The sequence below is a fragment of the Mixophyes fleayi genome, chromosome 6 (genome assembly GCF_038048845.1).
Source record: "Mixophyes fleayi isolate aMixFle1 chromosome 6, aMixFle1.hap1, whole genome shotgun sequence".
NCBI lineage: Eukaryota > Metazoa > Chordata > Amphibia > Anura > Limnodynastidae > Mixophyes > Mixophyes fleayi.
In genome coordinates this window covers 5550573-5573763 of record NC_134407.1, presented here as the reverse complement: position 1 = coordinate 5573763, position 23191 = coordinate 5550573, and the positions used below count along the sequence as shown (strand labels likewise).

At 40.7% G+C, this 23191-nt stretch overlaps 1 protein-coding gene across 4 annotated transcripts in view; it reads left to right on the top strand.

Annotated features, from left to right (window-relative positions):
- Window positions 1-23191, top strand: part of VTI1A (vesicle transport through interaction with t-SNAREs 1A) — a 243383-nt gene that overhangs the window by 5397 nt on the left and 214795 nt on the right. For all 4 annotated transcript variants that reach the window (XM_075215696.1, XM_075215694.1, XM_075215697.1 and 1 more), the window contains exon 3: window positions 2720-2830. In XM_075215696.1, coding sequence (XP_075071797.1) covers window positions 2720-2830 — 111 coding nt within the window. The remainder of the gene's footprint in view (window positions 1-2719; window positions 2831-23191) is intronic.

Below are 23191 nucleotides of genomic sequence, written 5' to 3'. Positions count from 1 at the left end.
ACATTGGTCATGAATACATGTCACTCACTGAGGCATATACTTTACCCAGCAGTAACTGAGCCTTATTCATCTTTGAAAACTTTTCTGCAAGATCTATCTCTTCATCTTTCATTGATTGTTAGAGCAGTTTTGTTTGCTCACATAATCATGCAACAATTGCTTGCTACAAATTGCCATATTTCAGCAAATGTCTATATCAGTTTGAGATGGCTCACTCAGTAAATTTCCACGTTAGCAGTTTGATACAACAGTTTTGTTTTGGTGCGTTTGTCCAGCTATTTACACTGTAGAATTTGAGAAATGTGATCAGAATACGAGCCGGTTATGTCTGTGACACGTCGGGCCAGGAGGAGAGCAGTGACGAGCCGGTATGTGTGGGCGACAGACGTGTTTAATGCTAAGGGCAGAATCTGTCTCCTTTTGTTGTGCTAATTCTGTAAATGTCTTCCCGCCACAGTCTTTTATCTGAGCACAGCTGTGCAGGACACTGCGTGAATCCCTCGATGAGATCACCTAGAAACTAGAATCGTAAATGAAAATATCATATGATGACAGAGAGACCTGCTAGACAGCTTTTCCCAGAGCTCATCATTGTGTTTAAACAGAAGTAGATTTAAAACGTTGTAAACATATAGAAGTGTGAGTGTGATTCTTACTTTCAATAATAAAGTCCCACTTTTGTCACCAAGTTAATTTAATCTCATATGACGCACAAAAGATTTTATTTTGCCATTCTTTATCCAACAATAAAAATTAAGCCAGAAGAAAATGTAATTGTGACCACGGGCGATAATAGATCATTTTTATTTTAAGTAATACTGTCAAGCTGCTACATTGCAGGGAATTGTTGCCCCTTCCTAAAAAACGAAAAGCAAATAGAGCTAAAAATGATATATAGATAATAAAGGTATCTGTCAAGCCAAGACTGGATACAATACTAGACCAAAACAAGGGGCTACATTTAAGTATATTATCAAAAATCGCCCACATTTTTTTTTTTTTTTTTTATAGATGACAGAATTCATACTCTCGGATTGGTATAAACAAATTTGAATTTATTGTGCAATAAAAGGCAGCTATAAAAACAAATGTTAGGTATATGACATACTTGAATACTACGCCAGCATTAATAAAAACATATTAAATTGCATCTGCAGATTCTAGGATCCAATTGATTCTTAATAATAAATGTAGAATAGCAGACTCAAAATTTGGATCAAACATCTATATGGAAGTCAACAAAGTCCCAAATCGATATTAGAACATATATAACTGTATCCCCTTTTTATTTATATAGCTGGATACCCGCAATCTATAAGTGTCAGGTCTATTGGTGAAGAGATGAATTCCACTTAGCGATGGCTAAAAGCCTGCAGAAATTTCCATTAAACATTCGTTCTTATACTAAATAAACAGGTTCACAATCGGTTACAGCTGAAGTGGTTAGTGGGTTAAACCAGTCTCTATGTCAAATTTTGGATGATTAGTTATAGCGAGTAAAGAAACAGATTAGTAATGAGTCTTAGTAAGGGGTTTTCTTTCGTAGTAAGTGGCTAGCTTACTAGTGCATATACAACTTTCCAAGCCTTTGGTTGTTTTCTGCAGACTCTTGGGTGTTTACAGTCCCCCTGTTGTTTTATTCCGCTTGCATTTGACAGCAGTCACATGACAAGTATCTCGACGTGACAAGCTTCTCAGCGTTAAACAGCGCTATGACCTGCAATGATGCTATTGGTTCCTGTGATGCGTTTCATCCTGGGAGGGGCGGACTTTGTAAAAAAAAAAAAAATCCAACATGAAACCTTTTCTGTAGTAGTCTACGGAAAGTGCGCAAACCACATGATGGTCTCTTTTCTCATATTTATGCATGGTCCAGAAATCTTTTAATCCCTTCCTCAAATGTATATTCTCCTATCCAATCAAATGTTTCAGAAGACCCATGTTCTGTGTGGAAGATTGAAAGGTCCTCGCCCACAAATATAGGCCATATTAAGTAAGTGTTTGGAAGATTTGGAACCATAAATAATGAAAATAATCTGGTAGGGGAATCTTTATGTATAAGCAAATAAATCCTGTCTGTTCAAATGAAATGGTACAGTTTGGATTTAAACGGCCAACACAACTAAACACAAGTTGTAGATAAAAGCGATACTTATAACATTCACAAAAATATATGTTTAAGCTTCAGGGTATTGATAGATCTAGAGATATCTGAGGTCAAATTATGAATGAGGGAGGGGGGGGGGGGGAGAGACATTTTCCTATGCACTTCAGATTTCCTGCCTGTAGTCCCATTGAAGGACACTGCAGCCTTTCTGCAGCCTCAATTGGCTGTTAACAGAGAACAATGGTTTGTACACAGAAACTGTTAACACAAAATCTTTACTGTCCTGTCAAGGTATGGAAACTCTTACATATTCATCTGTGAATCTCATTAATGTGATATTTAATGGACCTTTAGCAGTGCAGGTGATAGTGGAACAGGACTACTTAGTTTGTTTTATCTGAAACGTGCACTTTACAGTCCAGGCAATATCATGCGGGCAGTGCCCTCTTACCCCTTTGTTTGTTTGGTTATACCCAGTCCTGTTTTATTACTGTGTTTTCCCCCTGTTGTACAGGGCTACAGAGTGTGTTCCCGCTATATAAATACATGTTAATAATATAGTGAGCCAGGTCCGCGCTGACCTCACAATTGTGAATGTTTGTGTCCCGACAGTTGGAGCAGATGGACCTGGAAGTGAGGGAGATTCCTGCGCAGAGCCGGGGGATGTACAGCAACCGGATGCGGAGCTACAAGCAGGAGATGACCAAAATGGAAACGGATTTTGTGAGTCCCGAGGCTATTATATTGTCCAGCAAAGCCGTAGATTTCCCGGGAGATTATTATTGATACTGTGAGAATCTGTAGAATAATGTTCTCATGACCGTTTCTCAATAAGTTACCACTTTCTTTTATTCAAATCAATCAATCTGCGCTGTTTGAGAATAGCCCCCAACTCTACTGTTGTGTTTTTTATTCTTATATAGGAAAACATAATCATTGTTCTGTCTTTTTACTACAATGCTGTAGTAATGTGCACCTGTCTGTGCTCACTTGTTTTCTTGGAATTGAATTGGAATTTTACATCTTAAATTCATTTTTGCAAAGGTTTTTATTTAATTTATAGACCGGTCCACCGGTGTCTGCCATGCAGTGTGCCCATGTAGATTTACCTGTGAGAAGCCTCCAGTGTTATTAGATCATTAATCTAACCAGTCACCGGGCACAGGAGTAGTAGCTGCTGGAGACCAGTCAGGATGGTCTGTTCTGCTGTGGTCCCGTTTGCCCAGGAGTGCGCTTGTTAAGCAGCGCAAATCGTTTTTTTTAGAAAAGTTTTATTCAATGAAAGTGTTTGTTTTAGAGCTTAGCGATGGCTAAAAGCCTGCAGAAATTTCCATTAAACATTCATTCTTATACCAAATAAACTGAGGTTCGCAAATGGTTTACAGCTGAAGTGGTTAGTGGGTTAAACCAGTCTCTATGTCAAATTTTGGATGATTAGTTATAGCGAGTAAAGAAACAGATTAGTAACGAGTCTTAGTAAGGGGTACTCTTTCATAGTAAGTGGCTAGCTTACTAGTTCATATACAACTTTCCAAACCTTTGGTTGTTTTCTGCAGACTCTCGTGTGTTTCCAGTCCCCCTGTTTTTTTATTTTGCTTGGATTTTTCCAGACAGCGGTCACATGACAAGTATCTCGACGTGACAAGCTTCTCAGCGTTAAACAACGCTATGACCTGCAATAATGCTATTAGTTCCTTTGATGCTTTTCGTCCAGGGAGGGGCGGACTTTCTCAAAAAAATAAGCCAACATGGAACCTATTCTGTAGTAGTGTACGGAAAGTGCGCAAACCACATGATGTCTCTGTTTTCTCATTTTTATGTATGGTCCAGAAATCTTTTAATCCCTTCCCAAATGTCCTCGGAGGTTCGTCTCTGATGTTAATTTACAATTTTGCTCAGTGTGTCTCTTCAGATTGTACCGCTATCTGCAAGCCCAGGTGGGATTCTAGTGTGTGCCGTCGTATGCGCTAGCTGGGCCACTGAATAGCGACGGAGCAAGACCGCAGCGTTTGGCGCTGTGCATCTAGTGCGTTTGTAAGATAGATCCACAGGCAGCGTGATTCACGCGATAAAACTCCCCAAAGATCAGAAGAGAACAAAGAGGGCCTGAGTCATTAAGGAGAGCTCAGCAAAAAAAATGAATAACTTTGCACCTGGGCAAAACCGTATTGCATTGGAGGGGGAGGTACATTTAAAATGACGGATTTATATTTGGGGTAGGGCATGTCGTAGATCAACTTTCAATTTCTGTGTAAACGTATTTCTGTGCTACATGAAAAAAACAGTCAGTATTTAACTTATATGCAAAGTAATAAATTAATTTGCACCCCTTGTATTGTACTCCCTTTTTTTGCCTGGCTCTCCTTAATGGCTCAGGCCCCTAGACTTATACTTGCACGGAGTAGGATTAAATTGACGCTGGCATGTTGGTAACACCCGGATAATTGTCCGGACAGTAATGCTGCTGCTGCTGCTTAGCTGAAATCTCACCTTCCTTTTCCATCAGATTGTCAAATTCAAAAATCTGTCCCTTGTAATCTGGGTGCTGATTGTGCTGTAGGAAACATATTGTACAAATGACTTACAAGGAAGACACAAAGCGCTCCCCGCGGGGTATGTGCAGTAACCCGAGCCATAGAATAAAATCACTAATGCAAAATAATTGGAAAGTGCTCCAAACAAACAAGATTAAGAAAGTTAAAAGCAGCTAGATGTGGTCATCACGTTACGCAGTCTTGTGCGTTTTACCCGACGCGTTTCTGTCTTTGTGACAGTAAATGGTTAATTGCATTCTAAATATATTTTACATTTATTAAACTGTTGAAGGAAAATTAAAAAAGCTAAAATAAAATCCTTCATAGAAGAGAAGTGGTTGTCCTTTCTTCTGCACTTCCTACATCCAGATCAATGCAGGGTCCTTCCTCTGAGCCCCCCGTTAGCTGTCCCTGCCTCTGATCTACGCAGGTTCCTGTTACATCACCCAGTTGTGAAGCTGCTGGTTTTTTGGTACAGAGTAAGCAGGTTTTCGCCCAATGGTGCATCACAAATTAGTACCCCTTGTGGAGCAGTGGTACGTACACCCTTGCAGTTTGTGCATACTTGGGTACATGTTCCTGCAATGAAATTGCCCAACGTGCACTCTTACACTTCGTTTCTGATTCTTCCTCAGTACATGGGGAGCGAAGAGAAGAAAGTCAGGTCAGAAAATGGCCTACTGCCCGGCTTCATCCCTCCACCCAGTAACCTTTCTTGTTCTTGTTAAGTGTAGTGCCCATAAGGTACACAAGGCTGCTTTTTACACAGTTGTCTTTTGAATTTAGTGACTTTAAACAACTTAGTGGTGTTCTCTGTGCTTAGTGTTAGCAAGCGGCATTCCACTGAAAAATGGAGATTACTCCATGCTTCTGGGGAATATGGTAAAAACAAATGAAAAAGTCGTTGTTACAATATAGCAATCAAAGTAATGAAATGTGTGGGTTCTTTTGGTTATATTTAATAACCAGAATGGTCTAAAAGGTATTAATACAAGATACTTACACAAGTGTAAACAATGCACAGTAAAAATTCAATTTGGAATAAATGGAACAAATTCTAGGAATAAATGATAAGTTTGCACATGAAAGGTGGTCTGTATAGTCGGACATGATGGCTGTGGGTTAAAGCAGACCTATAAGAACATGAGGGAAACTTGTGGTAAACCTTACTGCAGTGGTGATTATCACCTGAAACCTCTGGGAACCAAAACTGTTACTCTATTTGAGCATCTGCTCTGTGAAATCCTGGGGGCATTTGGTTACAGAGTATCTTGGAGCGTTCTGATGGGGGAGAGGGGGCCTCTGTATTGGACCATGTGGGTGGACAAATATTAAAAGCTAACATATTTAGTTAGGGGCACCTTCGTATATATTGCAGTTACCTATTGCACCACTGTTAGGTCATTTGCCATGTTGATGAGAGGGCAAATCCTTCTCCCCGTTTTCTCTCGCTGTTTCCTGGTGTTGCGGCCCTATAGCATTACAGTGCCTGCAGGTATATATGTGGAGATTTGTTTCCCAAAAATTACTGGCGACAGCTTTGGTCCCTATCTATACGGATGATGATTGTCAGTGTAAGGAGTAATAATATCTCAAGCTGCTTAATTGTCTCTGCAGTTACTCTGAGCTGGTTTCCTTAGGAAAACTATGGAGGAGAATGTAAAAACTTGTTTTCCTTGGTGTTGGAAGTGGGATTTCCTACTGTCTTGGCTGCACATCATCAGAAATGAATGTAACTGAGCTAATCTTCACTTCCCAGGCAAATAGTGTATGCAAATGCTATAATTCTATTCTTTTTAAGCCACACAGCGATGTTATCAGACATTTCTTTATTAATACATAGCTGAAGTAGTTGTTAATTGATATCTTGTCACTCACAATAAGAGTTCCCAGTTATAAAACTATTTCACAGCACAGTCTAGTGGGTACCTGTGTATGTGTTTCCTTTTTTTTTGTGAGCCCAGCAGTACATATCCAGCATAGGTGCTGGAACTAGGGCTGGGAAGAGTAGGAAGGCTGTGGATTACATCTCGGATAAAATAATTGATTATTGGCTGACAGAAGATTACACAGGAGCCGGCGGTGAGAGAAGCTGCCTATTGGTATGGACATTGTGGAGGATCACAGTTTGTGCAGCCTTGCGATATGTCAGTAATTACTGTGTCTTGCTACATACTGTCCTGTGATGCCATGTGCCATGTAGTTACTGCTCTGTGCTGCCGTAGCACAATTGTGTGGGCTGTTTTGGGGTCTAGAAATCTTTTATATTCAGTGTGTGTAAAGTGGATAAGTGGTGGGTGAAGATCCTCTTGATCAGGATTTCCTACCTTGTAACGATTCCAGCCACTGTGGTCTCTGTGCTGCTCTCCGGCATAGGTTGCAGAGATAACAGTAAAGGTGGAGCCTGGAGTCCCAGTACAATGTGAGACGTGTGACAGTCTGTGTAGCGTATCTTACGTTAAATAGCTCTGCTCATGCCCAGAAATTGCAGACTTGTGTGATTATGGAGCTTGCGCCCACGTGCGCATGGAGAGGTGGGATGTCAGACTACAGTAAGGATGTGTTGCGAAAATGTGGCTCATGCAGACCTGGAGAAACACGCTGATACGCTTGCTAGGAGACATGTAACCCACTATAGGGCAGGTGTAAATACTCGCTGGTGACTTATCGTAAAACGGGCGCACGCGGTACTGGCGTAGAGACGGACGCATCTTAAGATCTGTGCAGCTTTCCATGTGGTGGGAAATACGCTCATTTTCCATGCTCTTATTTTTTTTTTTTTTTTTTTAAACTGTAATTTATTCCCATTTTGCACCCAGCTCTGCATACGTTACCGTTCAGGAGAAGGGCAGCGTCCGCACCTGACAGCGGTCCTAAGCTACATACGGATGTGATCGTTAGAAAGGTCAATGCAGATTTTAAGAGGATAAACCTGAAGCGTTACTTGTGAGAATATCTGCATTTCTGCCTAGATATCTAATTATCTGATAGACGATCATCAAGTCCAACTGTTACCTTACTGCAAGCACCAATCTATTTACTGTTCTACAGATAAAGAGAATACTTCCGCTATGGGGACATGAAAGGATGGGGGTTTACACACTTCTTCAACTCTCCCTCCTTTTGCTGTTTTCCACCTGCCTAATACACTTGTGGGCGTCCATCCCTCATCTTCATCATCACTATTTATTTATATAGCACCACTGCTTCTGCAGCGCTGTACAGAGACCTCATTCACATCAGTCCCTGCCTCATCGGAGCTTGCAGTCTAAATTCCCTAACATACACACACACAGAGGGAGAGACAGACTAGGGTCAATTTTACAGCATCCAATTAACCTACCAGTATGTTTTTGGAGTGTGGGAGGAAACCAGAGCACCCTGAGGAAACCCACACAAACACGGGGAGAACATACAAACACCGCACAGATAAGAACATGGTCGGGAATTGAACTCATGACCCCAGTGCTGTGAGGCAGAAGTGCTAACCACCTAGCCAACATAGTGATATACCAGGCGCTTGAGCAATGCAGCTGCGTCTCCCTATAACCTGATATATTAGGGGCCGCTGCAGGATATCTCGGATCTGAAGTAAGGGATGACTGGCTCAAGCCACTATACAGTCAGGATCTCTCCCCACCTGCCGCTATACACCTGGTCCTCCAGTATTCCTGGGTACACGGGGAATCGTGGGGTTCACAGGGCAGGACACTCCATCGTTGTACTGGTTGGGGGGTAGTGGTGGTTCTAGCTTCATCCCCTGCCACCCCTAAGGTAGAAAACCCTTTTACCCAGCAGCCTGAAACGAGGAGAGAAATCATTCATTTGATACCACTCCAGAGTCATCCAAAGCACTAAAGAGCCTTTTCATTAAGTCAATGACTTCCAGATTTCAATGCTATGTCCCTTATCCTTTGTGAAGACTTTTTAATGAAAATAATGACTCTTGCACTGACCTCCTTTATACACTATTACATTACAATGTGTGGTATTGTAGCAATATCCGTGTTCTCATCTGCGAGGTGGCAGTACACGCAGCTCACCAGCAGGTGGCAATGTTGTTGTGTTTTTTTTTATTTTGTCAATTGCAGTATTTTTATTTGGCTGCAACTAAATATTACTGTCTGATGAATTATATATTTCTGATGGGATTTGCATTTCTATATTGGCTGAAGACATGGTGTTGAATGTTTTATTAACCATCCCAATGCAACTGTCAGCCTATTAAAGAGATCCAGTGGACCCTGTTTAGAGGAATAAGCCAGAATACATCCATTTCGTCAGATTGTCTTCACGGCTGTTTATTTCCTCTGCTTATTTTCTGACAGCTTTTATTTTATTCTAAATCTGCAGCGCTTTAAAAAATTAACAGCAGATTACAATTTGGGAACATAAAATGTTCCATTGTTAAAATATATATATATATATAATATTTATTTATTTTTTCCCCTGGCAAATGTGTAAGAAGGTAATGAGCTCCTCTTATTGTGTTCTGCACTCGAGTGATAACAGCGTAATCTGCTGCTCAGCGAATGAGGCTGTTGGACAACTCGGACCTCGCAGTTCACAAACTAGATTTGAGGCTGAATTATGTGGGGTTTAAAAGATGTTTTGAGGTTTCCTTTTTAGCAATTAGACTTGTGCATTAAAATGTTTCACAATATTACTTCTGAATCCCACACTCTGGCTTAATCTGAGAGTTATACTCTCGATACAAATATTTCTTATCACAAACAAATGTCTGTGTAGTCAATCTCATTTTAATGACTTTAAAGGACCACTAAACCTGTCATTCCTTTGTAAGAATAATGCAGTATACTTGCTCTTTATACACGGCAGCTTGTGAGCCAGGAACGCTGAAGGGAAGCGAGTGAGGATGAGATTTGGTTTATTTTCTATTCATTTTTTTTTTTTTTTTTTGTTTCTGTAAAATCACATAGTGCGATATGTACACAACATACTGCCTGCACTGTAACAGGTCCTCCTTAATAGCATAAGTTATCCTCCTATCTTCCCTTATACTTGCTCAGCTGTGTTGCAGTGAAATCCTGTCAGCCACTAGTGGGTAAATTATCATCATAATGCTACAACACTCGACTCGCCCGACCACCAATCAATAACTTTAGAACATAGACCTCCGTCGCACATGGCGATATTTCTTAGTAAGGTTGAAAAAAGATGGAGATCTGTCTTGTTCAGTGTTTTATTCATTGTAATTGTGTGGATCTAGAGGAAGGCAAAAATAAACCAAGCCCAGTGTGACCTTTGACAATTTTACACCTAAAATGACACTTGTATTCTCTGGATCAATCGGCCCCCAATCATGACCTCTGCTCATTATAGCACAGATACCATGTCTCGTAAGAAGTCATCCAATCTATTCTTACATTATGTTGATGAATTCCCTGTTTAGGAAAGGTTTCTTTACTGTAAAGGCGGCTTTGCTGTGGGATTCCTTTATACATGGTGCATCCACCTTTTTTCCGTTCACTGAAGACCCCTTGTTCTTTGCATGGTCCTTGCTACAAAAAGTCAGACAAATCTTTGTATAGAACTAAATATGTTTATACATCTTAATTGGGTCACCTCTAATGCCCCCCCCCCCCCTCACACACAAAGTATTTAAACCTAGTTTTTCTAACCTCTATAATGTAACCCTTTAATTTCCTTTATTAATGACCTAGTCCTCCTCTGAAGCCTCTCGAGTTCACCGATGTCGCCCTTACAGGGAGGTGCCCATTCTGTGCCCCAAATCTGGTCTGACTTGTGATAATAGTCTGTGTGCATCACATACAGTTATCTCTCTTTTTATGCTTCCCAGGACTTTATTTGCCCTTACGTCCGCGGCCTGGCTCTGTGCTGGTACCCGGGTTACTGTTACTAATCATTGTCCATCTCTGCCACTCCCAGGGGGAAATTTATCAAACTGTGGGCTTGAAAAAGTGGAGATGTTGCCTATAGCAGCCAATCAGATTCTAGCTGTCATTTTGTAGAATGTACTAAATAAATGACAGCTAGAATCTGATTGGTTGCTATAGGCAACATCTCCACTTTTTCAAACCCGCAGCTTCATAAATTTACACCCCAGAGTTGTATTCCATGTAATGTGTTATACTCGCAGTGTAAGTACATATCCCTACATTTATCTATGTTACATTTCATCTAATGTAACCTTAACCAATTGCTTTTTTGTTTAAATCTTTTTGTAGCAAGTTACTATCCTGCTCTGTTTAAATAACCCTGTAGCTTGATGTCATTAGCAGATATGGAAACCGCATCTTCTCGGGCCATCTACAAGGTCATTAATAAATAGGACAGAGACACTATTAATAACCGCAGAGCAGACTATATATATCCCATTCATAACTGCACTTTATCTTGTGTATATGTTCCTGTTCTCTTATACTTTTTCTGCTAGACCTAGTATCCTCATCTTATGTTCCAGATTGTTAATGTGGGACAATGCTGACAAAATCCAATTTGTCAAATCGATTGCAATACCAAATTGGTTAGACCGGGTCCTTCATCAAACCAGATTGATCATTACCATGCACCAAATCCTCTGCCACTTCTACTTCATGTTTGTAATGACTAAATATTACATATGTTATTAATGTTAATCACTTTGTGATGGAAATAAAACACATTTAACAGATCAGCTTTTTCTTTACCCCCTAATTTATCTTTTAGTGGCTCAATATTCTAAGGTTTTTTTCTATCTTTTCTTCTATTTATGTGTTTGAAAAATGATGCGGGATTAGACCACTATATTATCCAGTCCGTATTTCTGCTGCTTATTAACATAGTAACATAGTAACATAGTTGATGAGGTTGAAAAAAGACACCAGTCCATCAAGTTCAACCTATTTTGGATCTCCTGCGATCCTGCACTTATATTTGTAATTAATCCAGAGTAAGCAACCGCCAATCTGTTTCAATTTTGAAAATCCCCCCAGACTCAATATTGCAATCCAATTTTTACCCTATATCCACTATTATCCTTTATTTTAAATTAACGGTCGTATCCCTGGATACACCTTTCCACTAAAAATTTGTCTAACCCTTTCTTAAACATATCTATTGACTCTGCCATCACAACCTTCCCTGGCAATGAATTCCATATCTTGACTGCCCTTACTGTAAAGAACCCCTTCCTTTGCTGGTTGTGAAATTTCCTCTCCTCTAACCTTAGGGGATGACCACGTGTCCTGTGTATGGTCCTTGGGGTAAAAAGTTCCCATGAAAGCTCTCTGTATTGACCCCTAATGTATTTGTACATAGTAATCATATCTCCCCTTAGACGCCTCTTTTCTAAAGTAAACATGTCTAAACTGGCTAACCTTTCCTCATAACTTAATGACTCCATACCCTTTATCAATTTTGTCGCCCTTCTCTGAACCCTTTCTAGTTCCAAATTATCTTTTTTATAGAGTGGTGCCCAGAACTGTACTGCATATTCAAGATGAGGTCTTACCAATGATTTATACAGTGGCAAAATTACACTGTCTTCCCTTGCATGACCTAATTTCCTTTTTAAATATTCTACATTCTTATACTTCTAGTCCCTTTTAGAATTAACTCCTTAAATGCTTTCTGTTGTCCCTAATTACCTTTAATACTTTAGTTCATCAACTTATTCCACACAACGATCCCCTCATAATACCATTTTAAAATATTTTTGTGTGATTTACCTAAATAAGCCAAGAATTAAAATGTGTTTGCTGTAATATCCGTCAGTCTATTTTAATAATGTTTTGAGAACAGCTGTCTATGGAGACAGACCAACAGCCGGTGACTCCGGATAAGATAAAACGACATAAAATATAGTGATCTGATTGTAGACAAAAGTTCATTATAAGAGGAGATCCCTAACTAGAAGTCAACCAGCGGTTTAGAGAAACATACAATTTGTATAATACTGGTGAATCGTGTTGAGCTCTGGGGTAAGTGACATTGATCGGGAGAGAAACGGAGAGCGAGCGATCAGGACAGCGTGATCCGGGAAGAGGGAAGTCAGTCTGACATGTTCTGTGTCCCTGTTTGCTGCCTGCGTTGATGCTCTGACATCTGATTGTCAGTTTGCTCTATTAGGCCAGGCTCATAAATGAAACATGTTTTGTATTTAAAGCTGATGAAAGGTGATAACATCGACTGACAGAGCCCATTGCAAAGAATGTGTAGGTGACAATGTGGTATATAGGTTTGTACACGGATTCATATAAAGTGACAGAGCAAATTGAGGTGTCAGTCTAAGGAGGCTTCTCAGACCCACTAGTTCCAGAACAAATGCACCTACAACGTGCAGGGGATTATAGCAGACTTCAGGGGGACGTGGGTTCCTCTGTGGGCTATTTCAGCCTGTCCTTTGGCATATGACTATTCTGTCGGACTACGGTATGTGTTGCTTCATATCACTAGAACACATTGTATCCGTGTATCATTCTATCAGCAGTGCAGTTGTCATTTAGAGAAAGGGACATAAGGGAACATTGCAAGGTGTATATTGCTAAGAACTGATTTTAGTTTGCTCAATCTGTTTTTTTTATTTATGTAGTCAATACAAAGTCCTCACCCACTTGTCGCATGATCTTTCTTTGATGGGACTCGTGAACATTTCCTCTGTAACAAATTACATTTTTAATTTTGCGAACGTAACGTGATTTCAAAATCACGGTGAGCTAATTATTGGCCCCAAAATGAAGTGAGCACATGACCGTGGGCCGGACCCAGGGGAAAATGCAAGATTTGTAGAGGGAGGTTTCCACACCACGCCACCAGTGGGCGTGACCAGCATGCATGGGGGCGTGGCTATAATTTTAGACAGTGCTTGGCTGCTCTCCAACTCTTCCTATCCCCATAATATACATGGGCAATGCTGCGTGCACTACTGTTAGGTGCACACAGCTCTCCCTTTTCAAGCAGAGCCGTGTGAAGCGGGGGCAGGGTCCAGCCACCTCAATTATACAGTGCCCCAGGCTCCTAGTGCCTGGAAACCCCCCTCGGTTTGCCTATGTGACCAATCGCTGCTTTAAATCAGGTCCCTCTAATTTGTAGAAGTATGATGACTTCAGGGCTCCCCCTCAGCAATGTGTGCAGGGTACAAGGGCAGGTACAGGAAAAGGTCCAGGCATTTGTAAGCTGATCTTTCCTGGGTGCATTGTAAGGACCACTGATATGTGACCGGTAACCCTGTGGTTGGACTTTTTATAACCTCAATAGCCAACAGCATAGAACAGTATTATGCAGAGGTCTATAGCAAGGATACATCAAATATTAAATCATATCAGTATATGGGATCTATACATATGTGTTTGTGGATGTTAGAACATGATCTATTATAGTGGGACAACTTGTATTTTCGGTATAATCGCACCTTTAACGTAAAAACTTTTATCCGCTTTTAGGATACAATGTAAACTATTGAACGGTCTGTATTCTCTTGTCTATTTAGGTATTCAGATGTAGTCACTGATAAAATGTTCTTTATGAACTGGAAGAAAATCAGGATCAATCAAAAATATATGCACCAGTTGGCAGTTTCAGTGAGACCGCTTTAACAATGTTACAAATCTGTACAGTTATTTGTATACATGAGGTTGTAAGCTCTTGGGGTGAGGCGCTCTCCTCCCTCTGTCTCACGTCTGCAGCCCCTTCAGCAGCCTTGAAGGTTCTTGTTCTGTTTGTGTGTAGGATTTGTGTTTTGTACGACGTGCCGTTCTCACTGTCCAGCACTGTGTAGTTTTGTGATGAATTACAAATAAACGATGACGATGAATGATAGAGGCATTCGTTTACAGGGTCATTTGATGTAAGATTTAAGAGTTAATTAGTGAAGTGTATGCAACAAAGCCTTTTTCACTTAATGATGTGTTGTTGTCAGATTGATTCATTGATTGATTCCCATTAGAGCGGCCAGACAAGACTTTATCTTCTAATTTGGGCTGACAGCCAGTCTCCCAAGAATTTAGTTGCCTATGTGTTTAATACCAAAAATGAAAAGGAATTACCTTGCGCTATTTAATATAACCACCCTCCGTAATGACTCTGGGCGCTGCTGTATTGGGATAGTGTCACTCTCCCAAAATCTGAATATCCACAAATATTAAATATATACAGAGCAGAAAAGAGGCACACGGGGTATAATAATATAGAGAAAGAGATCTCTAGGTGGAGGAACAATCAGGATACCGTATCCAAGAGGAGTGCAAAAAAAAAAGTCTTTTAATCTAATCAATAAAAAACATATAGCACATACATACAAGCGAAAAATGTAAAACAATAATAATTAACACTAATTATTTATGAACCCTATGAGCCAGACCTCATAATATGTTTGATAGGTGTATTAGGATACTTCGGATCCAAGGAATATTAATCTTTGAGGGCTTTTTCACAGCCATAGAGAGCGGGCGAAACGCGTCGCCGATACATCAATCTTTGTAGCAGACGGACCTCCAATAGGAAGATCTTAGCCGGATTGATTGTAACATTGTATTAAAGTGGAACATTACACTGGAATCTCTTGTTGCTACCCAGACCTCTGAGCGGTGCGCACCTTAACCCCATACGGAGTTTATCAGCTGTGTAGTAACAAAGATGGGGTTAGGAGTTTGACACTTCACACGTGGAATTGGAAAGTGCAAGAATTTTGCTAATACCCACAGACTAACGGTCAATAGCTGAATGCAGCGGAGAAGGAGACACGGCTGGATATTTTCTATTGGAGATCATAAGTGCAAATAATTTGCTAATATCCCTTTCAGCAGTCACCGAAGTTTATTGTCTATCTAAGACCCATTAGTACCATTGGTGATTTATCCTTGGAGTTATCACAACAAAAATGTTTCAATATTATGTCCATTGACTTATATATGTTTATGTGGATTAATACTCCTTGGATCCAAAGTGTCCTAATGCACCTATCAAACATATTATGAGGTCTGGCTCACAGGGTTGATAAATAATTTCTGTTGATTGTTTTTCTATATCTTCATGTATTTTTCGCTTGCATGTATATGCTGTATGTTTTTTATTGGTTAGATTTAAATATATTTTTTTGCAATCCTCTTGGATATGGTATCCTGATTGTTCCTCCACCTAGAGATCTCTTTCCTTATATTAATATACCCCTATGTGCCTCTTTTCTGCGCTGCATATATATATATATATTTTTTTTAAAGTTTTATTTTTGAGAAGGTCAATAATGAGCATCAGTCGAAGACAAAATCTGTTACAATCAGGTTTGCGCTGCATATATTTTATATGTGTTTAATCTCTAATCAACAGGTACATGCCAAGGGTGCAGTTTTAGCCATGTATTATCCAATAGATCTACATACATCTCATTCTGAATGTGAATTTATCATTCATGTATTAAGAATATAATTTGTGTATTCAGATAATTAAGCTTTAAACTTAACTGCCCTTTCTCTGGTGGGTTTTCTTCTTTTGTCTAGTTCTGTGAATTGATTGTCACCATTTCTGTACGCGCTAATAACCAGTAACCCATTGGTTGGCTATTTTCCCATAGTTACCTATTAGTAGCTGTAACTGATCCCCTCTGGTTGCCAGAGGAGACCATGAGTCAACCAATCAGTGCAATAATGAACCACTCCCCCCAAACTAACATCCATATTACAGATTTGAGTGTCCAATCAGCAAAGCTTGTTCACCATCCATATGCCATGTATGTATAGGGAGAGGACATAAATGGAAACGCCTGGGTAAGTGGGGGTCACCAAGCATATTGAAAGCAAAGACATCTCACAGATGTGGTTAATAATGTTGATTAAGCCAATAACATTCTACTATGGTCAGGGTCCCGTATAAAAATGCTGAACTGCTCTGGTTGCCTTTTAATTATGGCCATTCTGGCTGTAAGAGGAGGCATCAGGGATTCTGAAGAGACCAGGTTTTTGGGGTGCGTTTGGCAGTCGCTTCAGTGACTAAGACCCAAGTTGCTGACGTTTCATGAGCAGCGATGTCTAAGGCGCCGTCCCGTACCCGCTGTTGGTGGTTTTGGTGTTTGTTACCTGTGTTTTACTAGCATTTGGAGACTACTGTAGGTTTTCCCCAACACCTTTATACGTAATGCAGAAAGTAGATGACGATACGTTCCTGGACTCTGCACACAATCAGATGCATACATACATGATGGTATAAACAGCAGCGGGTATGACCACAACAATGGTTTCTAGTGGCCTCTGCCAGTAATCTGCATGTAAGGACGGGCTTCAGGACTGTGGTATCTGGGCATTCATCTAGCGTACAAGGCAAGACTGACGATTGCAGATCTTATTCCCATCTGTAGAGTCCGCAGCCAGTTCTCTGAGGACAAGAGCTCCACAGAACAGGAAACCATAGTTATATATAGTTATATTGTAGCGCTCATCACACCTGGCCAGGCCCAGGATCTCGGGCAGATGGCAGACAGAGATGGTCAGATGAACCCTCTGCCATCTTATTAACAAATGGACGGATGCGATGCCAGCGTCGGAGCCATGCATGCTTGGGGGGCCCCATAGTATTATGGGGTGGGCTTTTCTGGCCTGGCTTGGATGCACAATACCATGACACGTACAGGTGGTACTGGCCCTAATTGGTGGCCCGATGCCCTAGTAAGTCACTTTATCTCGTTGCTTCTATATTGTTGTTCATCTGTATATACAGTTGTGTTCCGGAGTAGACGAACTTGAAAGATGATGAATACTTGTAGTAACCGGTTTATCTGGGTGATCAAAGAGCAGGACACGGTGGATTTATTAATGTTTTCATTATTAGGAAATTTCCTATTTACATCTTAGTCTTAATTAAATATATCCAGAAAATCATAACCGCGTTCTGCTCATCACGGCATTGAAAGCAAATATTTCTATAATAGAAGCGGCCGCGGTGCCGTAGACCCTCCGTGTTAGTAGAAGAACATTTCACTTTAACTGTATTAAAATTCGAGTTCTATAAAAATTCCCATCTCACAATTTATCCCCCGAGGTGGAAGTTTCTCTGGTTTTCTTGTTCCTCATTTAGAGATTTGGTTCCCGGTAGAGGAATTATGTAATTACCAAGCTGTGGTTATTTTTAATTGTATGTTTTTTTTTTATGGTTGCTTAGGTGGTTAACCCCTGCACTGCCAAAGAAACAGAATTGAAATTAGTTTTATTTTCTCTTTTCTGTTTTATATCAAAAGAGAGAGAGAGAGAAAAGATTTCCTGTACTTTTAATAACCCTATCATTAAATTAAAAATAAAATGTCATCTGAGCGATGATGACTCCATATTAATTTCTGCTTCACAAACATTATTTTATTTCCCCCTCTCATCCGCTCATAGGAGATCTGTGGACACAGGGAACACATGGCGAGGAATCTGGCGTTCCTGCGCCGCCTGGGAAGGGGGCGCATTGAAATAGCTGAGAAATGTAACGCCACAGATCCAGCTAATGACCCGAAATCTGGGTTGTTTTGTTGTGCACACGCTGTATGGAGATAAGGCGCTGTATAAGCATTGTCATTAACGATCAGCTCATTTCGATAATGGGACTACAGCCTCCGAATGTGGGGGTCCCTCGGGGAGATGCAGGTTTTTTTTTTAAACTAAGTATTGTTCTGGCTTCTCAACTTGATTGGCCCAGAAATAGCAATCAGCTGGGAGCTGGATGACATGCCTCTTAGCGATGTCTTTTATCTTTCAGATGAGTATCAACATTGTATGCTTCCTAATGGAAGTGTAATTTAATGAAATCTATTGGGTAAACATACTTCAGATGTTCAAAGGAGGTGACAAAATTTTTGCTGGCAGCCAGGCCCTGGCTGTTTTCCAGCTTGCCTCTAGCTGTATGCATATAGCATTTAGAGAGGCACTTTAAATAGGAACACAGAGTATTGTTTTCATTGTTTTTCTCCCCATTACCTTCCCCTGAATTTTATATTTTCTGCTGTATCGCTGTCTCTTGTCCTCTGACATCTAACCTACCCTGGCAAAGTGGAATCTCAAATCTTCTCCTGTGTTCTTACAGCTGTCTTCCTGCCGGTGATACTGCACAAGCGGGTGTAAATACAAAGAAATATATATTTATTTATAACCTTTCTATTTTTAGGTGCATATGACTGGGGTTAGAGAGCAACTATTGTATCCATTCTGCATCTACCTCTTATCCCTGTGTAACCAGTTTTGAAGTGGGTGGAGCTAAAACATTCTGTAGCCAATCAAGGCATCTAAACGTTAACATCTGACCGGAGTATTGGTCTCAGGCGCCTCTATATATCTCGACAATGTATTCAGACTTGTCATACTATGATTGCTGGGTACTTATAGGGTGTAGGAAAGGAATATAATTCCTCCTAACAGCTCATGGTACTAGACTCAGTTAGTCAGTTAGTTGTTTAATCAGATGGCTACTGTGTTGCATTATGGGCAGATGTACTATGTTAGTTTGCTTCATATGGCGGATTTTTTGCATCTTGACTAACTTTTGGCTGTTGCTACATTGGCCGTCACAGAAACCGTTTTCCTGACCATCGCTGTTGTGAGTGACCACCTAGAACCTAAACGTATATCAGAGTTCTGTTGTAAGACCTCTGCTAATCCTTGTCATAAAATTACATTTGAAAAACATTTTAATACAGTGATCTACAAGGTTTTTTGTGTTTTTTTTTTTTTTTTTTTCACAACTTTATTTTTTAAATGAATTCTACGTAGAGATCCAGCACTGTATTTTAAGTAGGATTTATTTTTGTATCCCAAAATCCATCTTCTTCATTTGTACACTGTGATGATTTGATGTGCCATAAGAGTTACTGGAAAGGAATGGGAGGTGGCAGGAGGGTTCTGGCGTTATGGTTTTGTAGCTGCAAGAACACCCTCCGATGACACACGGATGCTGTGTTGTACTTGGGTCGACACTGGCATCTGTCTACATCCTGCTGGTCTCTCTGTTCTTGGGGGATATTTCAGTCTCGTTTGCAATGATAAACGCCCCATATTAGCTGATAGCGTTGCCTACAGTTTAGCTATATGGAGACACTGATTATCATCATCTTCATCATCACCATTTATTTATATAGCGCCACTAATTCCACAGCGCTGTACAGACAACTCATTCACATCAGTCCCTGCCCCATTGGGGCTTACAGTCTCAATTCCCTAACACACACACACACACACACACACACACACACAGACAAGGGTCAATTTGTTAGCAGCCAATTAACCTACTAATATATTTTTGGAGTGTGGGAGAAAACCGGAGCACCCGGAGGAAAGCCACGCTGACACGGGGAGTACATACAAACTCCTCACAGATAAGGCCATGGTCGGGAATTGAACTCATGACCCCAGTGCTGTGAGGCAGAAGTGCTAACCACTGAGCCACCATGCTATCATTTTTATTTATGTGGTATGAAGGCCTTTTAAGTCCAGATATACACAACTGACACAATTTTATGTGTTTCCAGTAAGAAGATGGCTATATCTTTTTTATTTATGTGGGATGATTACGTTTTAAGCATAGATTTGTGGAGTAGTGCCACTAATTCCGCAGCGCTGTACAGAGAACTCACTCACATCAGTCACTGCCCCATTGGAGCCTACAGTCTAAATTCCATAAAATACACACACAGAGAGTTAGTCTCTGTGTGTGTGTATTTTAGGTCAGTTTTGATAGCCGCCAATTAACCAACCAGTATGTTTTTGGAGTGTGAGAGAAAACTGGAGCACCCGGAGGAAACCCACGCAAACACAGGGAGAACATATAAACTCCACACAGATAAGACCATGGTCGGGAATTGAACTCATGACCCCAGTGCTGTGAGGCAGAACTACTAACCACTGAGCCACCGTGCTGCCCGATAAATTGAATGGAGCGATCACCAGGTGAGACTGTGCTAGGTTCTAATATAAGCACGATGGGGCAGCACATACACAGGTTCCAAATCAACAGAGAATAACAAGTGAGCACTTGAAATGTTATCATACAGGACAGGAAGCCCCCATACATTAACCTGCATAAACCAATATACCTGTCCTTTAAAATCCTTTGCAAGACAGCCTGCAGTGTGATCTGTTGTGTTCTATTAATTTTAGTCTGCAAACTGCAGTAATTTGCACGTTGTCTTCTAGGCTTGGGATAGTGTCCACAGATTACATCAGTAAAAATCACAACTGCAAGTGACTGGAAGATGCAGCTCAATTGAAGTCCATGATATCTGACAATTGCCTGACACACATCCCATGCTCCCTGCTCTTCAGTAGTGGAAGGTGGCTGCAGAATAACTCACTCATGATAATACTCAGTGATTTACTGACCTAACGAACCACCGTATATGACTGTACCAAAGGAATCCGGGTTTTGGTAGTAACAGGACACTAATTCTACAGCTCACGCTCACTGCCTGGGTGGTATCCTGCACTCAGAACTGTCCTTCATTACCCACATCCAATCTCTATCCAAATCCTGTTACATACAAGTAAGAATAATCTTATATCTCACACTGCAAAGTTTAATATAGTCATAATCTCCTGTATTGTATGTTAAAGTTGGAATATTGCAATTCCCTCCTTACTGGCCCTCCATTAACCAGTCTTGGCAGTACAATGACTAGCCTAATTGTCCTCACCAATTAATATCCTAGCAATGCTCTGCTCTGTCAGATCCTACATTGGTTGTCCCCATTACCACATCCAATATAAAGCACTTCTAATACTTCCACTAACACACAGTCCTACACAACAACACTGCACCAACTTATATCTCTTGTTTTGTCTCAATATATCTTCCAACTGGACCCCCCTGTCCAAGATCTCCTCTCTCATCTTCACTCATTGGCTACTTTCATTCCAGGTTACTGTTTACAGGATGTAGCCTTAGTGGTACAACACGACACTCCTCTGGTCTCCCAAACCTGCAAGCGGCCCCTGAACTCTCAACTCTCCCAACATGTTTATAAAATACCAGAACCCCCTTCTTATCCTCCGTCAGCTCTTCTAACCGCTACCGCCCCCTCCCCTCTTCCAGACGAGTATAGGAGAGTGTTGCTGAGTCGGCGTTCGTGGAGTCATCCTTTTAACTACTGGTTTTGTTTGTGTCAAATGTCAGCTTATTTTACGCACACATATCCCCTACACAGAAATATAGTATATAAGTCCTGACCTAGTCTAGGCTACAAACCTCATTGTACAAGTCCTAATATACTAAACAAAGTGTGTCGCCGCCTAGTGGTTATAAGTTGTACTGCAATTTTTTTTTGCATTTTTAAACATTCTTTTGGGAAAATATTTGACAGCTTTGAGTTTACCTAGAAATTTTAGCTATGGGCTAAGTCTGCACTTTGCCCCTGTCCACTGCTGTACACCAATATTGTGTTCACACTGCAGATTCGGTTTCTTTGTTTCCAAGAAGGGACATTAAAGAGAAAGTAGCATTGTGGTTACTGGTGGATTGGCTGCCGTTTGTGCTTGTATCCTATTCATTGCTTGTTTGTGTTTTATAGCGCAATCTTAAAAATCTCGACTGTAACCTTTGATACATGGAGACCTTCTCCTCGTCTGAGCCTGTTAGCGATTACAAAACACCGGAATTTGTCTCCCTCGGAATCTTTCAAGCGTAATTTAAATAAATCGCATGTCACCCAGTAAATAAATCATGTGTTGTATACAAAAGACTGCAGAGTTGAGAGGTCAGCATTGTGTGCGGAACCTATCAGGAAACCATTTCATTCTGCGCCTGTCAAGCAATTACTTCATCTTCCTATGCAAAGTTCAGCGGAATACATCTGCATATTAACTGTGCATCCCGTGCCATGTTTCCAGCACAGCGGCTGCGCTAGTTGACCTTTTGCTATTGCAGAACAATTCATTATAATCCCCCGGAGTAGCAGAGAGGTTAGACCACTGTATGATGTAAAGAGGAAACTACCAGAAGATTGATGACTGTCTTATTAGACTAACAGGCTGCCCGGGGGAAGCCCATTTGTACAGTTTTGGAGAGAGCATCTGAGAATGTCTTGTGAATCAAAATCCAAATCGCTTCATATTGTTATTGCTCAGATATCAGCCACAGAAAGTATTACAAAATCGAATCTTCATAACTTCAATGGATCTTATGTAGGATGAAGTCTACTGTTTTCTCCTAAGAAAGTTCCAGCACAGAATTACCGTTGGTACATTCATTTTAACGCTGATTTCTGCTTGCTGCCGCCGGGCCGGGAGCAAACATCCGGATTAAAGTTACCGTATTAATGGTAATACAATTAGTGCCGCGTTATTCCTATAACTAACATGGCCGAAGTGAATCAGTCCCAAACGGTTTTTACATTCCAAGCCTTTACATATTGGATAGTTTCCTATAACCAATATTGTTATTGTTCGTCTCTGCTCAAATAAGAGGTTCTGCTCATTCCCTGAGTCTAGGTAAGGGTAACGTAACTCGGGGGTGTCTAGCTTGGACGCCTTGATCTCTTTGGATCTCCGTTTTTACGAGCGGATTGAATACAAAGGGGCATATTCAATTAGGATTTGCGGCTGCGCGTGTAAAGTGTCATTACGGTGCCGTAGCA